Source organism: Tigriopus californicus, chromosome 1 (assembly GCF_007210705.1).
Source record: "Tigriopus californicus strain San Diego chromosome 1, Tcal_SD_v2.1, whole genome shotgun sequence".
Classification (NCBI taxonomy): domain Eukaryota; kingdom Metazoa; phylum Arthropoda; class Copepoda; order Harpacticoida; family Harpacticidae; genus Tigriopus; species Tigriopus californicus.
The window spans coordinates 2822971-2843594 of NC_081440.1; the positions used below are offsets into that span (position 1 = coordinate 2822971).

General features: G+C 40.2%; 5 protein-coding genes across 5 annotated transcripts in view; 4 read left to right on the forward strand and 1 right to left on the reverse strand.

Moving 5' to 3' along the window:
- LOC131881324 (uncharacterized) overlaps positions 1 to 945 on the forward strand; it is a 2431-nt gene extending 1486 nt beyond the window's left edge. The window contains exons 3-4 of the mRNA XM_059228165.1: positions 83 to 216; positions 284 to 945. Coding sequence (XP_059084148.1) covers positions 85 to 216; positions 284 to 880 — 729 coding nt within the window. The 5' untranslated portion in view covers positions 83 to 84 and the 3' untranslated portion in view covers positions 881 to 945. The remainder of the gene's footprint in view (positions 1 to 82; positions 217 to 283) is intronic.
- On the reverse strand, positions 877 to 4146 carry LOC131881315 (ATP synthase mitochondrial F1 complex assembly factor 2-like). The gene is made up of 5 exons (XM_059228156.1): positions 3961 to 4146; positions 2195 to 2401; positions 2006 to 2115; positions 1348 to 1638; positions 877 to 1083 (listed from the first exon to the last, which is right to left on the reverse strand). Exons 1-5 carry the CDS (start codon positions 4055 to 4057, stop codon positions 979 to 981), a joined length of 810 nt encoding a protein of 269 aa, XP_059084139.1. The 5' UTR covers positions 4058 to 4146; the 3' UTR covers positions 877 to 978.
- A 2045-nt stretch (positions 4147 to 6191) lies between these two features.
- On the forward strand, positions 6192 to 10405 carry LOC131888844 (uncharacterized; the record flags this gene model as incomplete). The annotated part of the gene is given in 5 exon segments (XM_059237790.1): positions 6192 to 6477; positions 7223 to 7458; positions 7528 to 7823; positions 7896 to 8047; positions 10092 to 10405. Coding segments are annotated over 5 exon segments (1140 nt in total). The 3' UTR covers positions 10263 to 10405.
- A 2697-nt stretch (positions 10406 to 13102) lies between these two features.
- Positions 13103 to 15222, forward strand: LOC131888865 (uncharacterized). The gene is made up of 5 exons (XM_059237813.1): positions 13103 to 13705; positions 13880 to 14097; positions 14173 to 14468; positions 14700 to 14845; positions 14915 to 15222. The coding sequence occupies exons 1-5, from the start codon at positions 13463 to 13465 to the stop codon at positions 15077 to 15079; spliced, it is 1068 nt and encodes a 355-aa protein (XP_059093796.1). The 5' UTR covers positions 13103 to 13462; the 3' UTR covers positions 15080 to 15222.
- Positions 15223 to 15856: 634 nt separating this feature from the next.
- Positions 15857 to 20624, forward strand: part of LOC131888854 (uncharacterized) — a 6947-nt gene continuing 2179 nt past the window's right edge. Inside the window, exons 1-4 of the mRNA XM_059237801.1 lie at positions 15857 to 16378; positions 17201 to 17418; positions 17493 to 17788; positions 19015 to 19160. Of these exons, the coding sequence (XP_059093784.1) occupies positions 16136 to 16378; positions 17201 to 17418; positions 17493 to 17788; positions 19015 to 19160 (903 nt within the window). The 5' untranslated portion in view covers positions 15857 to 16135. The remainder of the gene's footprint in view (positions 16379 to 17200; positions 17419 to 17492; positions 17789 to 19014; positions 19161 to 20624) is intronic.

Genomic DNA, 20624 nt, shown 5'->3' on the forward strand with positions numbered 1-20624 from the left:
ATACTGAGTGGATTTCAAACCTCAGGCCTTTGCTATAGCTACCATTAAACGAATTTTTTTTGTGTGTTTCTTCAATTTTCAGCCATGGACAATCTCAGGGATCCCGGAGAGCGACAGAAAATCGAATACGCCACCCAATTCTTCGGATTTCCTCCCGATTCCATGATCGATGCACTCATGGGAGATGCCACAGACACCATCAAGGCTAGCTTTCAAGTCAGTCACCAAGTCGTAGTTGACCTTGGGAGTTTTGAAAATAATTTGTTGTAAATTGCATTTCTAGGCTGCCAAGTCTCATTCGTTGAAACAATTTGGCGAGCGAGTCTCGGAAAAAGAAGTGAACGAAGCCTTTGTCACTCTGGAAGAGCGATGTATCGAGTCGACCGAGGACATTTACTACAAGAAATTCGGTCGGTATGTCCGGGAGAATATCTTCAATATTCCAAAACACGTGGTTCTTCCCGAGGACAAAGTCCATTGCGAGGCTGGCAAAGAAAACTTGGACTCAAATGACTTTGAGGTGGCTAAAACCCGCTTTGAAGCGCTCTGTTCCAATATTAAAGACCATAAGTTCATGAAGGTCGCTTTGGAGCACAAACTCTCGCGTTTCAGAGCGATTCTCGAACGACAAGAACGACTGCTCGCCCAAGCGACTGTCCTTAAAGAGAATGTGAAAGTGTTGGAAGTGTTCGATGCTCAGAAGGATGTTCTGGACAAGAAACGATCGGCTCTCCAGCCTTTGATGGTCAAAATGGAGAACAACATGCAGAATGACAGTGGCTGCTTTGAAGGCTCGGATCCGGCTCAACTGGAAAAGAAACGGCAATTCGACCTCGAGGACACGCGATTGGCCAAAAAATGTAAATTGGACGACGATTGAGTGATGGACATACATATGGTATTACGACTTCTTGATAACGAAAAGAATTTATACTTGAACACCGACTATGCTTGGACATCTTTTTCTCGCTGCAAATGCTAGCTGCTACTCAAATGAACAAACATGGTGGCAGCTGCCACTCTGGCCGTCGTATCGTATAACTCGAGATCATGGGCCCATTCCACGTTACCCCATCGCTCGGTCTGAAATGGAAGGCCATCATACTGCATTAGGTTTCCAAGAAATGGTCACGAGAATTACGGAATTTTCCACAACAATCGTTACCAAAGCAGTAATCCCTAATAAGTCATTCAAGCAGCATTGTTGTATTGCGAAAAAGTTACATTTTTCAAATCTTTCTAGCCACGTACAAGCCAATTGAGGTGGATATGGAAGTACGTGCCATGATACAAATATTGTAGTGATTTCGATGGACTGTTCAACAATCGTATATATCGTATTCATACCTGGACTTCCAGCTCTAGCCGAGACAGTTTAACGGCTTCATCAACGGCTAGCCGTCGGTCCACTAGAGCGGCGGTTAAGATCAACGATTTGATCGAGTCCACGCCGAAAGAGAACCCGTTGATGGCACGATAATTGTAGGACATGAGATGCTTCCGGATGGCATCGCGAGCATTGGGAGAGAATTCCGGGGGAGCCAGGCCTCGGGAGGCTTTGATTTCGATGCGATGACGCTCACAGAACCAATCGATGAGCGGTTGCCATTGCTCCACCTGTCTGGCCAAGAGCGTTTCCTGTAGTAGAAAAAAGCCAAAGAGGAATGGGCCACCGCAAAATCATTCATTTGATGGTTTAACAGCAAACGTAATGATGAAATTTTTGTCAAGTCTCATCTACTTGGGGGATGGAAATTGGGGGAATAGGAGACGATGTATTATTTCTGTTTGCCGTTCAATTTGTCCGAAGAATTGTTTCAACTTATGCATGAGCGCTCAAACTTGCTGTAGTGAAACAAAAGTCCCCTCATGTCTCTAGAGCGATGCATTCGGGTTATTGAATATTTGTTGTAGGGTGATTGAGTAAAAACTCAAATATATCAAGAATTTACGAAAGTATTCTTGACGTGAAAATAATTCCTTCATGTAATCCATAATTACAAACCTCCTCTCCGAAGAAAAGGATGGTATCTGTGTCTAAGAAGTTCAGAATGTGGTCGACAAGATCTTCTTTCTTGGCGTTAGTCGGATTGTCGATGCAGACGTTGGCCAATCCTGAAAAACAAGACCATTTGAACGAATTTTCCCCATTCAAAAGAACAGAAAGTTCAAGCAGGAATTATATTCACAGTACCTGTCAAGTGCATCTGTGACAAGAGGATGTAGTCTTTTTGGGCCGCCCATTCTGTGGCCACAGAGTGGGCCAAGATTTCGTTGTCCACTCGGAACTCGTTGCCCAAAGGCGTTTTGAGTTTTCGATTGTCCAGGGTCAACTCAAAATCTATTTGACCCTCACGAGAAGTGGAGACCACGGCCACGTTCTTGTAGAACCGTTTCCGAGCTAAAAAGGAGAACAACTCCTTCAATGAATAATGATTGATGTCAATTTTGCAATATTGCAAGGCAAGATGGAAACCCTAACGCATTTTTTCTCTTTAAAGAGACTTTGGAAAAACGCAAGGAAACTACTCTTTTTACTCAATTTAAAAAATCCCAAATGATGCCACATTTCTGAAAATCACTTTTTGACTAATTAAAAAAAGTAAACAAATCAATCAAGATTTCAAACATTTGAAAGCAATCTCAAAGATTTTTACTCCCTGTTATCAAGGTCCTCAGAAAAAGCCTAACATATATTATGCTAAAAAAATACTAAGATATGCTAGGGTATTTCCATTTTTATGGAAACCTTATTATTTATTGTCTTGCAATCTTCAGTGGAAAAAATCAAAATGCTTTCGAATTTGATTAAAAAACGTCAAAATCAAATCAAGGTTGACCAGCAAAACGTCAAAACTAATTTTTCCCGGATACTACGATTTACAATTACAATTCAATTACGAATCGTTACAATTACGATTCAATTTTCAAATTTGTATTTTTGTGGATGAGGTAACCTCCACGTTAGTCTAACCGAGTATTTGAATACATAAAGCTGGGCAAACTTTAGGATCCCTGAAGGAAAAAATAAACGAATGAGTGAAAATGATGAAAATACATCAAAGAAATATAAATCAAAGGAAGTTTCATTGTCATTTGATTTCCCTCTAACATTCGTTGGGAAGATATTGTTTTCACAGTCAGATTCGGATAAGTTTCTCATCAAAATTCCTGATCAATCCCTTAGTTTAGAACTAGCTCAATCCACTCACTCTAATTCGTGGGTGGATCAGAAATTACATGAATATCGAGTTCCATAAAAATTTAAAAAAGTTCCGAATTCCACGAGATCACATTCCTCGTAGGCGGCAGAGAGTCCCACTAAAATCTAATGTGGAAGAAACTTATGACACAGACGATGATCTGAGTACGCCATTGATCTGATTACATCACATCCACAATGTGATGGCATTCAAACCTTCAAAAGCCAAAATTTCATGTGGCCAAAATTTCATGTGGCCAAAATGAACGGCCATTGCAAGCAATAGCATACACGTTACATACGTACGTACTCGTACATGCATTGATAATCAAGACTCCGACAAAATATATTTTTCGTATATCGAGCAGAAATTCTAGAGGGTTGCACCAACCGGTTTGTAACCGGTTTTCTTCTCACTGCCATGACTCAGCTTTTTACGTAGATTAGCATCAGTCGAACTTCTGCCATTTCTGCTCGATGTGAACACAACCGATTTTGTCGGAGTCTGACCACTTGATGATCACACCTGGTTTTGAGACCCAACGTAGTCTCACTTAACCTACACCGATTACGTTCTTGGGCATGAATTAGTTGACTCTCTAACGGTTCATGTTTTTGTGCAATTGAGTTAAGGTTTAGACATAAAGTTTATTATCATTTCAGGTTAGTTAAGGCCCAGTTAGGAAAGAGTAGGACCGCCGATTAATTGGATTCATCAAATGACTTCGTCTGCCATAAACACTCGGCTATGGTCGTACCTCGGGCGCTCATGGCTCGAACACTCCCGAATTGCAGCCAGGAGGGCGTGGTCACTCGCCGGAGAAGGCTCTGACCCACCCCTGATACGAACATCATGCCGTCAAATTGACCAGTCCTGGAATTCCTGCACAAGAAGTGAAGAACACACCACCCATTGAGGCTTTTGTTGACTACGAGGTTGAGTGAGGCGTGACTCTTGCGTGAGTCAATTATAGGGACCAGGCGACTCTGACACAGATCAAATGACCAGAAGCATTACACGGCCACCGATGACGAACCGTTCTCGGCCCAAAAAGACAATGCCCTCCCCCTCTGTGGTATTGTTTAGCATGGTAATCATGGGCCATGCCATCAGAGCTTCGAATGGCACGACAAAAATCACATTTCCCGCGATAGGAAGATTTGCCAAGCCATGGCCAGAATTGCCGGGAATTCTTGAGAAACAGAAATCCAGCTTAGATCCATCAAAAATTGGTTTCCATGAGTGTAAATTCGATACCACCCAAGCATAAACATGGTGTCAAATGGTAGGCAATACAACATCTTTATCCAAAACTGGATTGAACTGAGAATGACCAGAACTGTGGGTTTATCGCTTGATTACAACAATCTACGTTCAGTAGCCGAATGTCTTCAAATGTGCAGTGGGAATCTGCTCCAGTTTTCTTTTGCCTGAAATTATGCTTCGCTATATCAATATCATAAAACAGGGTTTGGGCAAGATGTTCTACGTATAAGCGGCCAAATTTGGTTTTGATTCACTGAACCCAAAGTATGCTTGAATTACCGGAATACAGCGGCTCCATGATTGATGTTATCTTGCCATCCGGTTACATGGTCTTAGATATATTGCCATGCAAAATAATATCCTTTTGTGAATGACAATAATTTTCTATGAAATTTCATTGGATCCAGGGGATTACATAAGCTTCAAATGAAAGTTGGGTAAACTAACAAAAAGTAGATGTTATATCATATATTCATATTATGCGAATACATGATTAGGGTTAGTCTGAGCCTAATAATTCTTACTCTATATTCACACTTAGATAAGGTTCGAGAATTTCTCGAGAAACATCACTAATCTCCGCCGTGTTTACCAAGGTGTTTACCCACAACCTTACCGTGTTTACCTCCAGATCAGGGTTGCCAGTTGCTGGAATTCGCCGCCAAATAACTCCAAAGTGGCGGAATGAAAAAGTCGTTTGTGGTGTTAAATTTCAATTGGCGGTAAGCCGAAAATGTGGCGGAATATGGCGGAATGAAACCTGAAGGAACATGTAGAAAATGTATGGTTGGTAATGTCACAAAGTTTAGTTGCTGCTTTCATTTTGAGTTGAACATGTTTTTGACCTTACTCATTTAATCTAAATTCAGCTTAGTTTAATAAAACGTCATTGTTTTGTTGCTGTGGTATCTGCAATGGAATGGATGAGAGAGTTAATTGCAATTTGTCCGGTGGCATGTGTGGGTTGGTTTTGGGGGGAATTCTTTTTAGTTCAAGCCTGGACTCAAAGTGCTTTTACACAATAAGTAAATCCAGCTCAAGCTTTTACCTAAGATGCGACTAGCATCCCATTACGTCACATATAAAGGAGCAAATTTGATCTAGAAACCTCCAGGGTTTGGGGTATCAATTTTGGCGTCCAAACTAGGAGACAAGAGGACTTTTGATCTTCTAAGATTTTGAAAGTTCTTGAAGCCTTTGGTCATGTTTTATTGATTTGTTTTATGGGGTTTTATAAACGCAACAAGGAAATAATCCCCAGTACTATCAAAATGAAAGGATATGTTTCGTTCATTTATTACCCTTGTATCTTTATATGATCTTTGAAATTAGGTCAAAAGTAGCACAAAGTTTTGCAAAATTAGTTCCAATTTGCCCTTTTACATGCTCTTTTGCTGTCAAACATGCTTGAAGTTTTCCGTTTGATATATTTTGTGATTTCAAAAACTCTTTTATTAATCATTTTAGAGCCCTGGCTATGATACATTGAGAGTAATAGTGTTCCATTGATAAGTAATTAAAATTGTGGCGGAATAGGAATGTCAAAATGGCGGAATAAGAGTTTTTACAAATCTGGCAACCCTACAGCAGTCCAACAGTCTTCTCAGTCTTCTCGAGAACAACTGGAGAACTTGTGCGAATAAATAAACAGTGACGATACCGAGTAAATAGTGATGAGAGTGAATCGCTTGGCCAGTCTCAGAGCATCCTCGGCCCAAATCTGATGCGGATGTATGTCCCATCATCATTGTCCAACACCGAATCTAACGAGCCACTTAGCATGGCCACCTCATCTGGGCCCTGGCCCAATGAATCGATGATGACGGGCGAGCGGGATCAAGCCGACCCAGTGCCTGGTGCCCTAGCCCCACCCGCCAGTCCGAGTCCCTCCACCCTTTTGACGGGCAAGTCAATCCAGACGTTTCATTGCGATCGCTGCCGTCGAACCTTCGTCTGTCGTCACTCAGTCCTGAGTCATCGCAAGGCCCGCCGATGTCGCCAGGCCCAGGTACATTCACGGCAACCGTCCGTCCCATGGGGGGGTTAACGGGGTTAGCATTTAGAGCCCAGAGTGATTTCATATTGTAGCCGTTGATGGCTTGAGTCCCGAGGGTCTTGAATTGGGCGATGACAATGCTATTTAACCAATGGTAAAACGTATTTGAAAACCATTATCAGCACTTCATTTCGACTGGAATGGGATTTAGTGGCTGGGTCATCTGGTTTTGTAATTTGAAAACGAACTCGAGTAATAGTTACATTCCACCATCTCGAAATCATCCGTCACCCGGTCACATTTTGAAATCTGGAGAGTCTGAATCCACTCGAATTGTTTTACTCAAAGTTGGAGAAATTGGCCAGATCCGAGTCCCGGACTCGTGACAATTGACTATCTTTTTTACCATTGAATTTCGGCTGGAAATGGACTCAAGTTCGTCATGAATTGAGCATGTAAGATGCGAGCCCTTTGAAATGTGATCGATCGTGTTCGCCTAATTTAGTTTGCCGAAACAAACAAGTGGGCATGCATAAGTCGAGGAAAGGGACTCGCAAGAGTCCGACTTGTGCCGAAATTTCCCCCCACAGTAGATGAGATATTTATTTCGTTACAACGAATGGCTCGGAATATTCGGGTTTTGCCATCACAGACAAAATATGTAATGAAATGATAGACCCCGAACACATGAAAATACCCCGCCATTAGCAAGAAAGAATCCTCAAAGCTTTAGTAATTCATTCTATTTGAACTGCAGGAAGCCCCGTGCTCGGCTGATCACACGCACCAACCGATTCGTCTTCAGTTTGACTCCATGACCGAGGCCTTGAATTGGCGGTTGGAAAACCAGTTGGATCGATATTTTTCTTTAAAATCCGCCAAAAACTCCAATGGCACCCCAGGCTCCTACCGCATTATGCGCTGTAATCAAAATGTCAAGGATAGGATTGCTAGTAGTAAAAAATCCAAGAAAGCTTATGACTGTGCTGCCAAGTGAGTTCTAGATTTACCTACTGCGTGAAATGTACCATTGTGCTTAGTTTCTGAATACGTTTTCGTTAGGGTCATCTTCAACCAAAAAGAAGTATGTGTTTGTGAAAATCACGAATTGGTGGAGTGCAGTAACGTGAAACAGCAAGTTCTTGTCTATGGTTGCATAGAACATTCACATCCCATTGAGCGAAACAAGATTCGCCTGTCCAAAGTCGCCAAAGATCGGGCCTCAGAGCTCATTGCCTCGGGTGTTCCTTCTGATGTTGTATTAAAAGAATATCGTTCAATGCATGAACAAGACCCCGAAAGCAAGCCCTTGAAGTATGAAGATATCTACCGGATTAAGAAGATGTGCAAGCTAAAGGGTAATATCAGTAGTTGACTAAAGGAAAGTTGTAGTTATCAGTCTGAGTATTAACATCATATTTTCCATTCAGGTTATGGTGGGAAAAATGTCCAAGATATTACTGCATCCCATTTGCCAATTGGGTCAACTTTAAAGGGAACTCTCGTTCGAAAACGTGCCACAAAGACGTCGATCTCGAGTGAAAATGATATTGACAAAAAGAGGTTAAAAAATGAACAAAAGGTAAAAATTCAAGATTATTTTTCTATCAGAGCGCACTGTGACAATGGTCCATGCCAAACAAAGGTAGTTTGCACCAATAAGTGAGCAAAGTAAATGATTGGGTGCAACTAAAGCTCTGCACCTTTACTTGTAACAAAGTTTTGGCTAATTTGGTGGACCTAATCCCTGTTGACGTTAGTTGCCATCTCCTATGAGAAACAAGCTGGAGAAGAAGAAGCTATACCTTAAGTACATTACATCGCTTGGGCTGTATTGTAGAAACCATTTCAACACTCATGATGAAGTTTGTAGCCCTTCCTGATGGTTTGAATTCAAGAGGACGATCGAGCCTGGACCTTCCTGTATTTTGAAAATTTGGCCTGATTCCTGGTCAAAAAGTGACTGATTCGTCCTTACATTTGAGATATCAATGATTTGAAAAATTATTTGAACCAGACTAAAATCAACTCAAGTATATATCATTTTGTCATGAGAATCTTGAGAATTTTATTTAAAAAAAATCGACATTTTTTGACATAGGAATGAACCCCCTTTACAACCATGAATCCATCCAGGTAGTGACGTTGTTTCGGAAAAGTTGGACATTGTTGGATTAGCCTAGCCGCCTTCTTACTTGCTACTAGAACGTTGAAAGTACATGTGGTAGAACAGTTATTGGTGCTTGAAATAAACTATGTACAGTTTAAAATAGACTTTATGATGAAAGCTCTTCTTGATCAAAACATTTTTTCGACAAGATCAGCAGCAGCACTAGTGCCACAAAATCTTATTCTAATGTGCAGGTTTAATGGCAAATCGTTTTTTTCCTCCACACAAGAAAAAGCAACGATGTAACACAACACATCTTCAAGAAATGCAAAGCAGATTTAAGAATGTAAAGCATTGGAACAGGCATAAAAGAGAAAGCACCACAATGCAAACAAATTAGAAAGTACAAACTTTCAATTTTTGATTTTAAATCTTTACATAGACAAAAAATCCTAGGTGAACACAACTGAAATTCACAAAAAACTTCCAATCTACAAAATGAATGCTTAATACCTAACGCTTGCTATTTTCAAGTTGTCAATGCATACTTTTTCTACAATTAACTTCTAGTTTTTTGCAAAGAAAAGTAATATACTTTCTTGTGAGTTTGAGAAAATGGAAACTGATTTTACTTTTGTTGAAACTAAGAAACATACTTGTGAAAATTATAAGGTTGAGTAATGATTCACTAATAAGATTCCATAACTCTCTCATTTCAGAATTACATAAACTTAACCAAAACAAAAGCTCTTACAAAATTTGCTGCAATTCAAATTCCCTACAAGAGGTCTTATCTTAAGGTTAACAATACCTTTAATAAATCTTATAATCAGCAGGATACATAATCACAAAGTTTATTATATTTTTTACTAACTTAAAAACCATTGCGTATGAATAATGTTTTAAAAGAGGAATGTCTTTGTAATTGTGCATCCCAGATAAATGTAAAAACCATTTTATGAATGTTAAATTATAAACTGTAGCTTAACAATACTGATACACAAATCTAATTTGTAGGAAAACCAAATTGATAAACTTTCTTTTACGATGCTCAAAGCGAAAGTCAACTTTTTGTGACATTTGTAATAAAAATATGACTTAAAAAGATATGATCCTCATTTGCCTTGTCATTGCATTACCATATTTCACGCTGGAAAATCCAAAGTGCCAATTAAGTCAATCCTCCCTGGCATGTTTCTGTGTTCTTTTCCGTTTTCATCTTTTGAACCCTAAGTCACTGAATTAGGACTGTTTAAGTGTCAATCAAAATTCTTGATCAACTCTTTATTCAAGGGCTAAGGGCTAGTCAGATCTCTCAACTCTAATTTGTTGGTGGATCAGATACTAATAAGATACTAATAATGATAGATACTAATAATAAATAAGGGCTCATTGTGAACAGATTGACTTGATCATTGAAAGCCTCTCTTCGCGATGTGAAGTGTGTTCCCCTACCAACAATCAAATCAATGAATTTGATCATGCTGAGTATATTGCCTTTCTCTTTTTTTTTTAGGAACTAAATGTAATTTTGAAGGAGTTTGAGATGGTTGAAGACAAGATGAGCTCAATCAAAAAATTTTTGATTGCTGATGATAAGCCAATCGCGGAGAAAAAACACTTGGTGGATTCGTTATCATCACTCCTAAGCAATTTCGTTGGCTCATCTCCTCTCTCGGACCAATAACCTTCCTCAGACGACACAAAACGTATGTCATTTGTCGAAATTGTCTATACCATATATTCACGGGTATGTGCCGGAGTACTTGAAATAATAATTCTGATAAATAGTGGCTGATATGATCAATAAAAACTGGTTATTAGGCTGAATTATGCGCCTTGGTTTGCGTGGGTTGTAATACAGCTGCTTGATATTTCCTGGGTGCCCTCAGCCGCTCTTGAATGGAAAAGAATGAATTGTTGAACGGGGTGGCTCCAAACACTGGGTGCGTTTTATAAATCAATTTGAATCTGTAAATAATGGATAGAGATTTCTACTTTGTTGGCTATCATTCAACTAAAAGTTGTTAGGGTTGACATAATATAAAACCTGTTAAATATGGGTCCCTTTTGAACCCCTATTCTGGGAAAATGTTGCTGAATGTGATTGTTGAGAATGAATCAGTTCAATTATGTTCTATAGCACACCTGAAAGGAGGATTTTTTTATTTTTTTTAATTTTAGTATTCATGTGCGAGTGTATTTGTTTATTTATCTTGATCAGGCCCTGTGACTATATGTGTAGTCAAACCTTGTTGTGTAGTTATTGTGACATTGAGGCGGGAAAAAAAGAAGGCGTCATGACAATTTTTGGGGAAGTCACTTGAACTTTAGGCTTTAATAGTTCTTTGTTAAGGGATTGAGTTACTGCTTCAAGTCATTCATCCTGAAAGGGAGCTACTCATCTAAAATTGCACTTATATAATCTGTCACATGTTCACTTATTAACATACACAAAAATACTTTAAGGCCTAAACAATTATTTTCGAACTTCTATTTATAACTTTTCAGCAGGGCTTGAGTAATGGTTTGGTTTGTCCATAGAACACCTAATAGTACTTCATTTTTTTCTTAGTTTTCAAGCATCATGCTTTTCTCTTAACAATTGATATTTCTTTCATAACGTTCTGAAAGTTTCAATGGATCAAAATGCTTAAAATAGGGTCGGTATTCACCGCAACGAGGCGCCACTAGAAGGCTTGAAGAAGCGTGACTGAGATATGAAAATTGAATTTGTAACATATTACTAAGCAGCCAAAAGAGGCATGTAAAAACCGGCTCGGGTTTCACTTATGTGGGCTAGCCAGGCTGCGCCATAATTGCGCCAAGAACAACCATGATTTTAGCACATCCAGTGCTTCCAAATATTCATTGACAAAAAAGTGTTCGCTACTTTTGGGCATAGTTTGACAATTATTTTGAATCATTCAATCACAATAGGGCTAGTCAAGTAAACGCGTTCATGGACAACTGAAGTTATTCCATGGAGTCAACTCGAAGACAACATTCCCAGCCAAACCGCACTGTGCATGAATCGGATTATGACATTTTTTTCCAGTTTACATACTTGTCTAGGCAATTAGCATTGGGGTATTGAGCCAATTTGAAAGTGCGTTCACTGATTAACACCACACATGCTCATTTAGTAGGGTTTTGTAACACAACTTGCTCACAATCACAAGATTATTGAAAATTCAATGGGCGAATGGTGCGACTTGACTATAATGTTTGTCTTAGTTCTGTCTCCCCAAAATGCCCAAAATCAGGGTGCCGGACCACATTTTTCCTTGAATTTACTTTACTTGACATCCCCTATATCCATTTGCTAGAGATGTCATAACATAACAGGTGACAAAAATATGCAATAAATACCTAAGAAATAATTGGTGCCAACGTCTTGTCATCAAGAAGAAGCATGGTGACACTTACTTCATGGTAGAACCAAAGGGCCCACTAGTATGAAATCCCAAATCTTTACACTTCTCTATGGTATATGGAAACTATTTCTAAAATGAGAGAGACGTAAAACTGCATCACAATGAAGCCAAATAATTTATAAAGTGCTAGTTTTGTTCCCATTTTTGACTTCAAAGAGAGGAGACATGGCGTACTGGTTGGCGCAGTTTCCAAGTATGAGAGAGGCCCTCAGTTTGATACTCCTCCCCGACCTTTCTCAATTGAATTTTTAGATGCTAACCACTCTCACAGACAGAGAACCAATCTGCTACGGACTATGGCATTGCCTATCAGAATTATTGACAGATCGTGTAATGGCTAGCACCCCAAATCCAAAAATAGCTCCAAACTCTGACAAATGGCTGTATCTAACCTTCCAGCTACTTGAGTTTTAACAAGAATATTTTCAACTTGAAAACAAAATACCACAGCAACAGTTTTGTTGAAAGTGACCTCCTTCAGGTTTAATTAAAGCCTCCATATGACATATGAAAGAAGCACAAGAATTTAGATATTGCTCCATTGGGATTTGGGCCCATTGCTAGGAAATGGGCTCCTTCAGGGCAGTGACCATTAGGAATGAGGACCTCCCAACCCTAGACTCCAAGGCGCTCCACCAGAAATAGTCCAATGGATTGGCATCTGGACATGATGGAGGCCAAAGGGATTTGTCCCAATACATGGAGAAATGATCTACCTTCTCATTTGGTCCAAAAAGTGTGGAGGCGTGGAGTTACCATCAATTGCCGGCAGGCCAAAAACCATGACATGAGCCGGATGTTTGGTTCAGAAGTTCCCACGTACCGCCTCAATCACAAGTTTAATTATTGAAGTATTTTATAATACCAGTCACAAAAAAACCGGAGAAAGATCTTGTGACTTTATATTTGTACTCGTATTTTAGAGTTTAATTTGAAAATTATTGCTCAAAACGATGGAAATGACCCTCTTTCAAAGTTTCAAAGAAAGAGGGGAATGGCCTCTTTTTGCCGTTATGGATCACTTCCTATCGCCTATCGCCCGATATTCCTGCCTCAAGCAATGCCTTTCAAAAGCTGGCTATCCCGTCACCCTGAACAACACGAATGTCAACACAAATCAGGAGATTTTTCAAAACACATTATTGGTGGCCTTGTCTCCTTTATCTCACTTCCCGGCCGAGCAATTGACCCTCGAAAACATCTGGATTCCGAATTTGACCCCGGATCCCACAATATTCCACGGACCCGCCAAAGCGGACCGTCCAGTCTACTCACCCTCCTACTTCGATCTGCCGGACACTTGCAATATCCTAGGTCAGAGCTGACAAAGACGAATCTTGGATCATTGCCTCAACCCCATCCTCATCCAACTCGATAACCAGGAAAAAAAAGAGGCCTTTGCGACCTTCGATTGAATCCCAACCCAAAGAGTAACACTGACACTCATCCCATGGCGGAGATGTGGGATCCCTCGGACGTCGACTCACCCGATACTACCGGCGACCTGGCCGCGTCCCAAGCGTCCCAAGCGTCCCAAGCGTCCCAAGCGTCCCAGCCTCCAGGCCGACCTCCTTCCTTTCCTTTGACGCTCGATTCGTTCGAGATGTTTCATTGCGGTCAATGCCGCAAAACATTCAGTGCCCGCGGTTCGGCCCGGACTCATCGGCGGGCCAACACGTGTCGAAATGCCCAGGTACAGTTCATAGAGCCATTTCATGACGTTGGGGGGCGTCGGGAGGGGCGGGGTCTCAAGCCTTACTAATCCTTATCATGATGGGTGGTAGTTACCTATCCGTAGACTGGGCTTCATTTCGAGATCATGTCTCAAGCGTCAATCGGTGAGCAAGTATTACCGTTGTTCTTTCAGGAGTCTCCATGCACGACGGATCACATTCATAAACCAATTCGCCTCGAATTCGATACCATGGCCGAGGCCCAGAATTGGTTGTTGGAAAAGCAATTGGATCGGTTCTTTTCCACTAGCACTGTAAGAAATTCCTTTCGGGTTATGCGCTGCACTCAAGATGTCAGGAGTAGGTTAGCCAGTAGTAAAAAATCCAAGAAGACATACCATTGCGATGCCAGGCAAGTTTGGAATAGTGGCTGATATCCGTTCGACAATGACACTAACGGATGAGTCTGCGTTCATGTGTCTCTTAGGATCTTCTTCAAGCAAAGTGAGGTATGCGCTTGTGATAGTCATGAATCAGAATGGTGTTGGAATGTGAAACAACTAGTTCTGGTTTATGGTTGTCTGGAACATTCACATCCTATTGAGCGGAACAAAATTCGGTTGTCCAAAGCTACCAAAGATCGGGCAGCAGAGCTCCTCGCCGCCGGTGTTTCTTCGGACGTCGTGCTAAAAGAATATCTTTCACAACACGAGCAAGATCCGGAGAGCAAACCTTTATCTTACAGCGATGTCTACCGCATTAAGAGGATGTGCAAACTTAAAGGTAACAACGGCAATATCTATCCAGAAAAAAATGGTTATTTCATATTATCAATCTGGAAAAACATGCCTCCTGTCTGATTGTCTCGTACTAAAATAAAAGCCACTTCATTATTTAGACATCTGTAGAAAATAACAAATTCAAGTGCCAAATACGATTGGTGATCATCATACTTTTCAAACCAAATTTTATTTGATTTTTTTTTGTCCTTAAATGTAACCTTAATCCCAACAGGTTATAATGGGAAAAATGCCAATGACAACAACGCTTCCGAATTGCCAAATGAACCAGTTTTTAAGGGACCTTTCTTTGAAAAACGACTGACTGAAACGATCATTGTGGTTGATATCGACGGAAAAAGATTGGAAAGCGAACAAACGGTAAATACTTCCAGGATAAATTAAAATGGGCTATTGAAAGAAAGTCATCATTGTGTTCTTTTCTTTCAGGAACTCGAGTCAGTTTTGGCCGAGATTGAGAAGGCTGAAGAGAAGATGCGCTCAATCAAGGATATTTTGAAGGCTGACGATAAGTCTTTTGCGGAAAAAAAACTTTTAATAGAATCGTTTAGACTCCCCCTCGCCAATTTGATCAGTACACCCCACAATCTCTAAGGCTAATACATCGGACTTTGTTCATTTGTCTCAGATCATTGGAGCGCGGAAAAAAGATACATCGTAAAAAAAAAAATTGTCATTTTGCCTGAAAATAATTTTTGATTTTGAAAGAAAATGCATTTTTGAAGTTTTTATTCACACTTGAGCTCTTTTTAGCCGTGTGGTTATTTGGGTCTTCTGTTTCTTTCTTGACTTAAATTTCCTCTTTGGGGGCTTCTTTTATGACTTCAAAATTTAGTCAAATTTAACTTCCTTTTTTGTGCTTGGGGAAGCTGGCAAAAGGGGAGCTGCAGTTGAGCTAGCCAAAGAGCTAGGATATACCTGCCGTCATGGACTTGATCCAACCAAAAGTTAAAGAAAACTATAAACGTAATACAACTGACAATGCGCTTTTACGAAAACATTTTCAAAGAAAATAGCATTTTTCTCAAATTTTTTCTGCACCAATGAACATCTTAATTCCTTGCACAAGTTTGGAAGGTTCTTAAATCAATTGTGAGGATGATCTTGACAAAACGAGATGACTTGTCACTTGCACTTGTCATTCAAGGAGTACTACAGACACAGAGCCGTCCCTGGGGTCAAGTAGCTTTTCACAAGTACTTCTTTCAAGCTCCTCGTCATGGCAACTGCGTTTCACAAGATGAATTGGTCGACAAATTCACAAAAAAACTCTATGGCTGAACGTACTTGTTCTTCTCAATTGGTAATTTTGTTCCAATCGTGTTCAGTATTTAAATCTATTGTACTCTTATCTGTTTCTCGGCTTTCCAAGGAGGTACAAAAAGCTGCCTTTTTCGTAAGCTGGCTATCTGGCCACCCTGAACAGGAATGTCAACACAAATCAGGACGATTTTCAAAACAAATGAATAAACCAGACCTCTCCGACATAAATGTCTTGGCATCCTCGCGTTCTCCAATCTTGAGGCGGGATTGGACTGCCTCCATCCCTCCATCTCATTCGATACTTGAGAAAAAAGAAGAGCGACACCCTCCTTTCAACCTCTCTTGGCATCCCACCTTCAAGTGTGAGACTGACTAACCACTCATCCTATGGCGGAAATGCGGAATCCCTTGGACGTCGTCCCACTCGAGGACCAGGCTACCGCTGACCTGAGCCTGCCATCCCCGCCATCCCCGCCATCCCAGCCATCCCAGCCCCCTGAGCGACCTCCCGCCTTCCCGTTGACGCTCGATTCGTTCGAGATGTTTCATTGCGGTCAATGCCGCAAGACATTCAGTTGCCGCACTTCGGCCCGCTCTCATCGAAAGGCCAACGCTTGTCGAAATTCTCAGGTATATAGCACAGTAAAACCCAGGTGTAGGAATGGCTCGAAAATTACGAAAGTCGATGTTTTTTCCTGTGCGATTATGAGAAAGTAGGAATGGCTGAAGACTTTAATGAGTGCAATAAGTAATATTCATCCTCCAGCATACTCTATATTTTACTCTAATATTATCTTACTGTTTGGTCCGATTGACATGAAAAAACTTCAACCTCTCCAAATCTTCTTTGATTGTTGCCATTGAATACATTTACCCTCACAAAGATGGCTAGTTCCGGAACCTGCATCTTGGATTGGTTCTTCTAACCAAAGAAAGTTATAAAGCAAAAAATCGGTTTCATTAAAATACGTTGAAACAGACCAACTCACCCAAAGAGTTTAAGTTTGTAAATGTGACTTAGTTTGACCAAGGATAGGTTCTTCGTCCATATTTCTAGAAGTTTATGGCTTATTCGTCATGTGAAGTGCCGAGTGGCCCAGTCTTGATTTGGCATTGCTTGATTTTAGTGCCTGCCTAAGACGTGAGTTATGAACCAGAGCTTCCATGATTCGAGGAAATTCCGAAATCTCCCAGATCAATATCATTATCTGTTTGAACACTAGTAGGATCATCTACCCTCTGACTGAATTGAAACGTATTTAGAGCTCACTTTCACCTTCACAAAATTTAATTAAAAAAACCTGTAAAGAGTAAATTAAGCTGACATTTTTTTACCCGAATTTGCATTGCTGAGTTGAAATATTTTAAAGCTTAAATAAGTTCAAACAGACGAGAACATTCCAATCCATGTGATATTTTTCCCTAAGTACTATTTATGTGTTTTAATTGCAGGAAACCACCTGCTCGGCCAATCATAAGCACAAACCGATTAGCCTCAAGTTCGACTCCATGGCCGAGGCCGAGCAATGGAGGTTGGGAAATGAGTTGGATCGATATTTTTCCTTTAAATCTGGTCAGAAATTCTACCGGGTTCTGCATTGCTCTCAAAATGTCAAGGATAAGATGGCCGGCAGCAAAAAGTCCAAGAAAATTTTCAATTGTGATGCCAAGTAAGTTTGAGTCTATGCTAATTTCCAGACGTCCATAAATCTCACGGGTGTGTTTGTTTTCATGATCCAAATAGAATCTTCTACAGTCAGAGAGAACTTTGCTTGTGTGATAATCATGAATCGGAATGGTGTTGGAACCTAAAACAGCAGGTTCTGGTTTATGGTTGCTTGGAACATTCGCATCCCATTGAGCGAAACAAGATTCGCTTGTCCAAAATCGTCAAAGATCGAGCAGCAGAGCTCATTGCCTCCGGTGTTCCTTCGGATGTCGTTCTAAAAGAATATCTTGCACAACACGAGCAAGATCCGAATAGCAAACCCTTAGCATACAGCGACGTCTACCAGATTAAGAAGAGATGTAAATTGAAAGGTAATAATAGCATAAGAAACCTTTAAACAAATGCGTGGCACAAGACCATTGAAGTATGGAGTTGCCATTTAAATGAGATGAAGTTTTGTCCCAACCCAGATTTTAGGGCCAATTGGACCAAAATTTCTGATCAACCCAACCTTCAAGGGCGAGATCGATCTACCAACTCTAATTCTTTAGTGGATCATATATTATAGGAATTTGAAGCTAAATAAGACAAATTAGTTCTCTTCTTCTTGAATTGCTAGGATTCCAATCTCAGTAGCGGTGAGTAAGTCCGATACAACAAGTATGAGTTACTTGGCTGAAGTACCCCTAAATCTAACTAAGAAAATATAAAGGTGGGGAAATGGACCAAAAAATTGTTGGAATGGTGATGTAATGGTGATGGTGAATGGTATTCAGCTTTTTAAGAATCTCATGTTTTTTGGTAAATTGGATTAAGATAAGGTAAAAACATGCTTTTACTACCCCCAAATTGTGGGCAAGAGTAGTGGGCAAATATTCAATAATGCAAAATTCTCAGAGGAGATAATTGTAAAATCTCTCGCCTGTGGTCCACAAAATTTATCTTTCCTTGAATAAAATGAGACACGTTTCATAATATGTTTGTGGTATAATTCAGAGCATTAGACTAACAATAATTCTCACATTACCAAGGTAACAACAACTTAAATACATTTTATCTCTAGTTCAGGGTGGTCGATAGCCAATAAACTCTCAAAATATGCACACCTTCACTCTGGAAGGGATTTAAAAATCGCTATTTTGTTTTTATTGAATTCAAAACCCAAGAGCAAGCACAATTTACCTGATCTTCAGTACCTTGTTTGACTAACTAATGACTACATTATGATAAATTTATCCCTTGAGCTCGGAAAATAATTTCTTTCAGTGGTCAAATGTGCAACTCAAAATTCTGTCGTCGACGAAATTTTAGAGAAAAAATAACACCATGCCAAAAGACTGGAAACTCGAAAGTCTCGCCCAGGGTTCAGAACCAACACAGCTCATTTGTGACAATGGTTCAAGTATTTGAAAAGCCCCTGTCATGAAACCCTGGATCGAATGGAAGGGGCCTTGCTCAAACAACGAGTATCAAACCACAACAACCATAATGCTCTGGTACTTGCGGAACTTAACAAAATTCTAGGAGTCAATCAAAAAAATGGATTTTGAGAAGTAGATTGCTCAAACACGCTACAAGCAATCTTTGCTCCTTCTAGGTTATGATGGAAAAGGTGTGAAACACGAAAAGTCCTCCGATTTGCCATGTGGGTCAGCTTTCAAGGGGCCCTTTTTTGAAAAACGACCCAATCAAATCCCAAAGTTGGATAAGATCGAGGGAAGGATATGGAACAACGAACAAGAGGTAATGAAGTTCAATTGAAAGAAGATTGCCCTTAGTTTCATGTCCACAGCTCACTCTAAAATGGTTCTGTCGGGGCAAGGAGAGTATATAAACGCGAAAATCAGTATATAGAAAGAGCAAAAAGAGAATCAAATTGACCTTTTTAGCGAACCTAAAACCAAAGTAAATTTGGGTTTATAGTAATAATGATAACCTGTACTGCGACTCTTGTTCATGTCAGATAGTAAAATGTATAACCTGTATGTATAAAATCATATACAAAATCATTATCAGAAAAAACGAATGAAGTGGTCAGAATGATTTAATAGTTGACTAGATTTTAGTATCAAAAAAGGCAAACGCGACAATAAGGAGCACAGAAAACACCCACTGTCAGCCTCACCGCTGGCACGCTCTGTACTGTCCCTAGAAATGACTTGCTGATCTTTGCTTCCGAACGTCGAAAGCTATTGTTCAAAAAAATTTGCAATGGTTTCAATGCAAAGCCAATACCTTCGGCAATTGGGGCACCAATTTTGAAAGTAAATGGTTCAACCATATTGTCACTTTTGCCAAAGCAAATTCTGTAACACCTTATAAAATCCACCCTGTAAGTGATTTAACACACTTGTCTGAGCTACTTTCAAACATGTGTCTGTGTTTCACTCAAGTTGTTCCTTTTGTCTCTTTGACAAAGAAAAACATACCTAGATGTCTTGGCATTTGAGCAAACACTTAACCAGAAAATGTAACCACCGTGCCAACAAAAACGTCCAACATCGCGTTTGAATCAAAAGTAATTTCAATTTGGAACTCGATGCCAGAAGAAGCTAGGAAAGAACCAGACCCAATCATGTTCACGAAAAAAAGTGAAATACTTCGTAAAAAATCTACCAAACTAATTCTGGCGACAATTTTTGCGGTTCAAAGTGCACTAACACTTAAGAAATACACATACATACACATACATGACAGCAGAGATAAATCAGAGTAGAGGATTGGTCAAAATGAACAGATCTTTTGTCAGCTCCAGTCGTTGATGGCATTGGGCCGGGAGCCGGACAAAGATGCGTGACCGCCAATACTCCAAATGGATGTATTGGATCCCAACAATGTTGGACGCTAACTTGGCCAGCCCGATAGTGAGGGGCTCGCTTTCGCATAGAAAATGTGTCCATGCATTGTTGGCATATTTGGGCACTTACAGATATCGTTTGCGGAACTTGGTGCTGGTGGCATCGGCGGATTTGAGGGCGGATTGGGCGGAGTTTGGGAGCCACGGGTGAAGGCCGTAGAGGAAAATTGGAGTGATGTAGGTCCGGAAGAGTTGAACTATTGGAAGGGGGAGATTCTTGATAGGAAGTCTATTGCACATGTATCCGATCCTGGATNAAAATTTATGAAGCCATTCTAAAAAATCACCCATAATCTATTGAATTAGAATCGAAATAGTTGTTCTGTAGCTCCAGTATATGCATCACCCGG

Excerpts from the sequence above, each read along its gene's own strand:
- LOC131881315 (XM_059228156.1), bottom strand. The coding sequence starts at position 4,057 with ATGATGTTCGTATCAGGGGTGGGTCAGAGCCTTCTCCGGCGAGTGACC. Across the intron at positions 2,402-3,960 it reads TCGAGCCATGAGCGCCCGAG|CTCGGAAACGGTTCTACAAG; the intron begins GTACGACCATAG and ends TCTCCTTTTTAG. Across the intron at positions 2,116-2,194 it reads GTCACAGATGCACTTGACAG|GATTGGCCAACGTCTGCATC; the intron begins GTACTGTGAATA and ends CTTGTTTTTCAG.
- LOC131888865 (XM_059237813.1), top strand. The coding sequence starts at position 13,463 with ATGGCGGAGATGTGGGATCCCTCGGACGTCGACTCACCCGATACTACC. Across the intron at positions 14,098-14,172 it reads ACATACCATTGCGATGCCAG|GATCTTCTTCAAGCAAAGTG; the intron begins GCAAGTTTGGAA and ends TGTGTCTCTTAG. Across the intron at positions 14,846-14,914 it reads GATTGGAAAGCGAACAAACG|GAACTCGAGTCAGTTTTGGC; the intron begins GTAAATACTTCC and ends CTTTTCTTTCAG.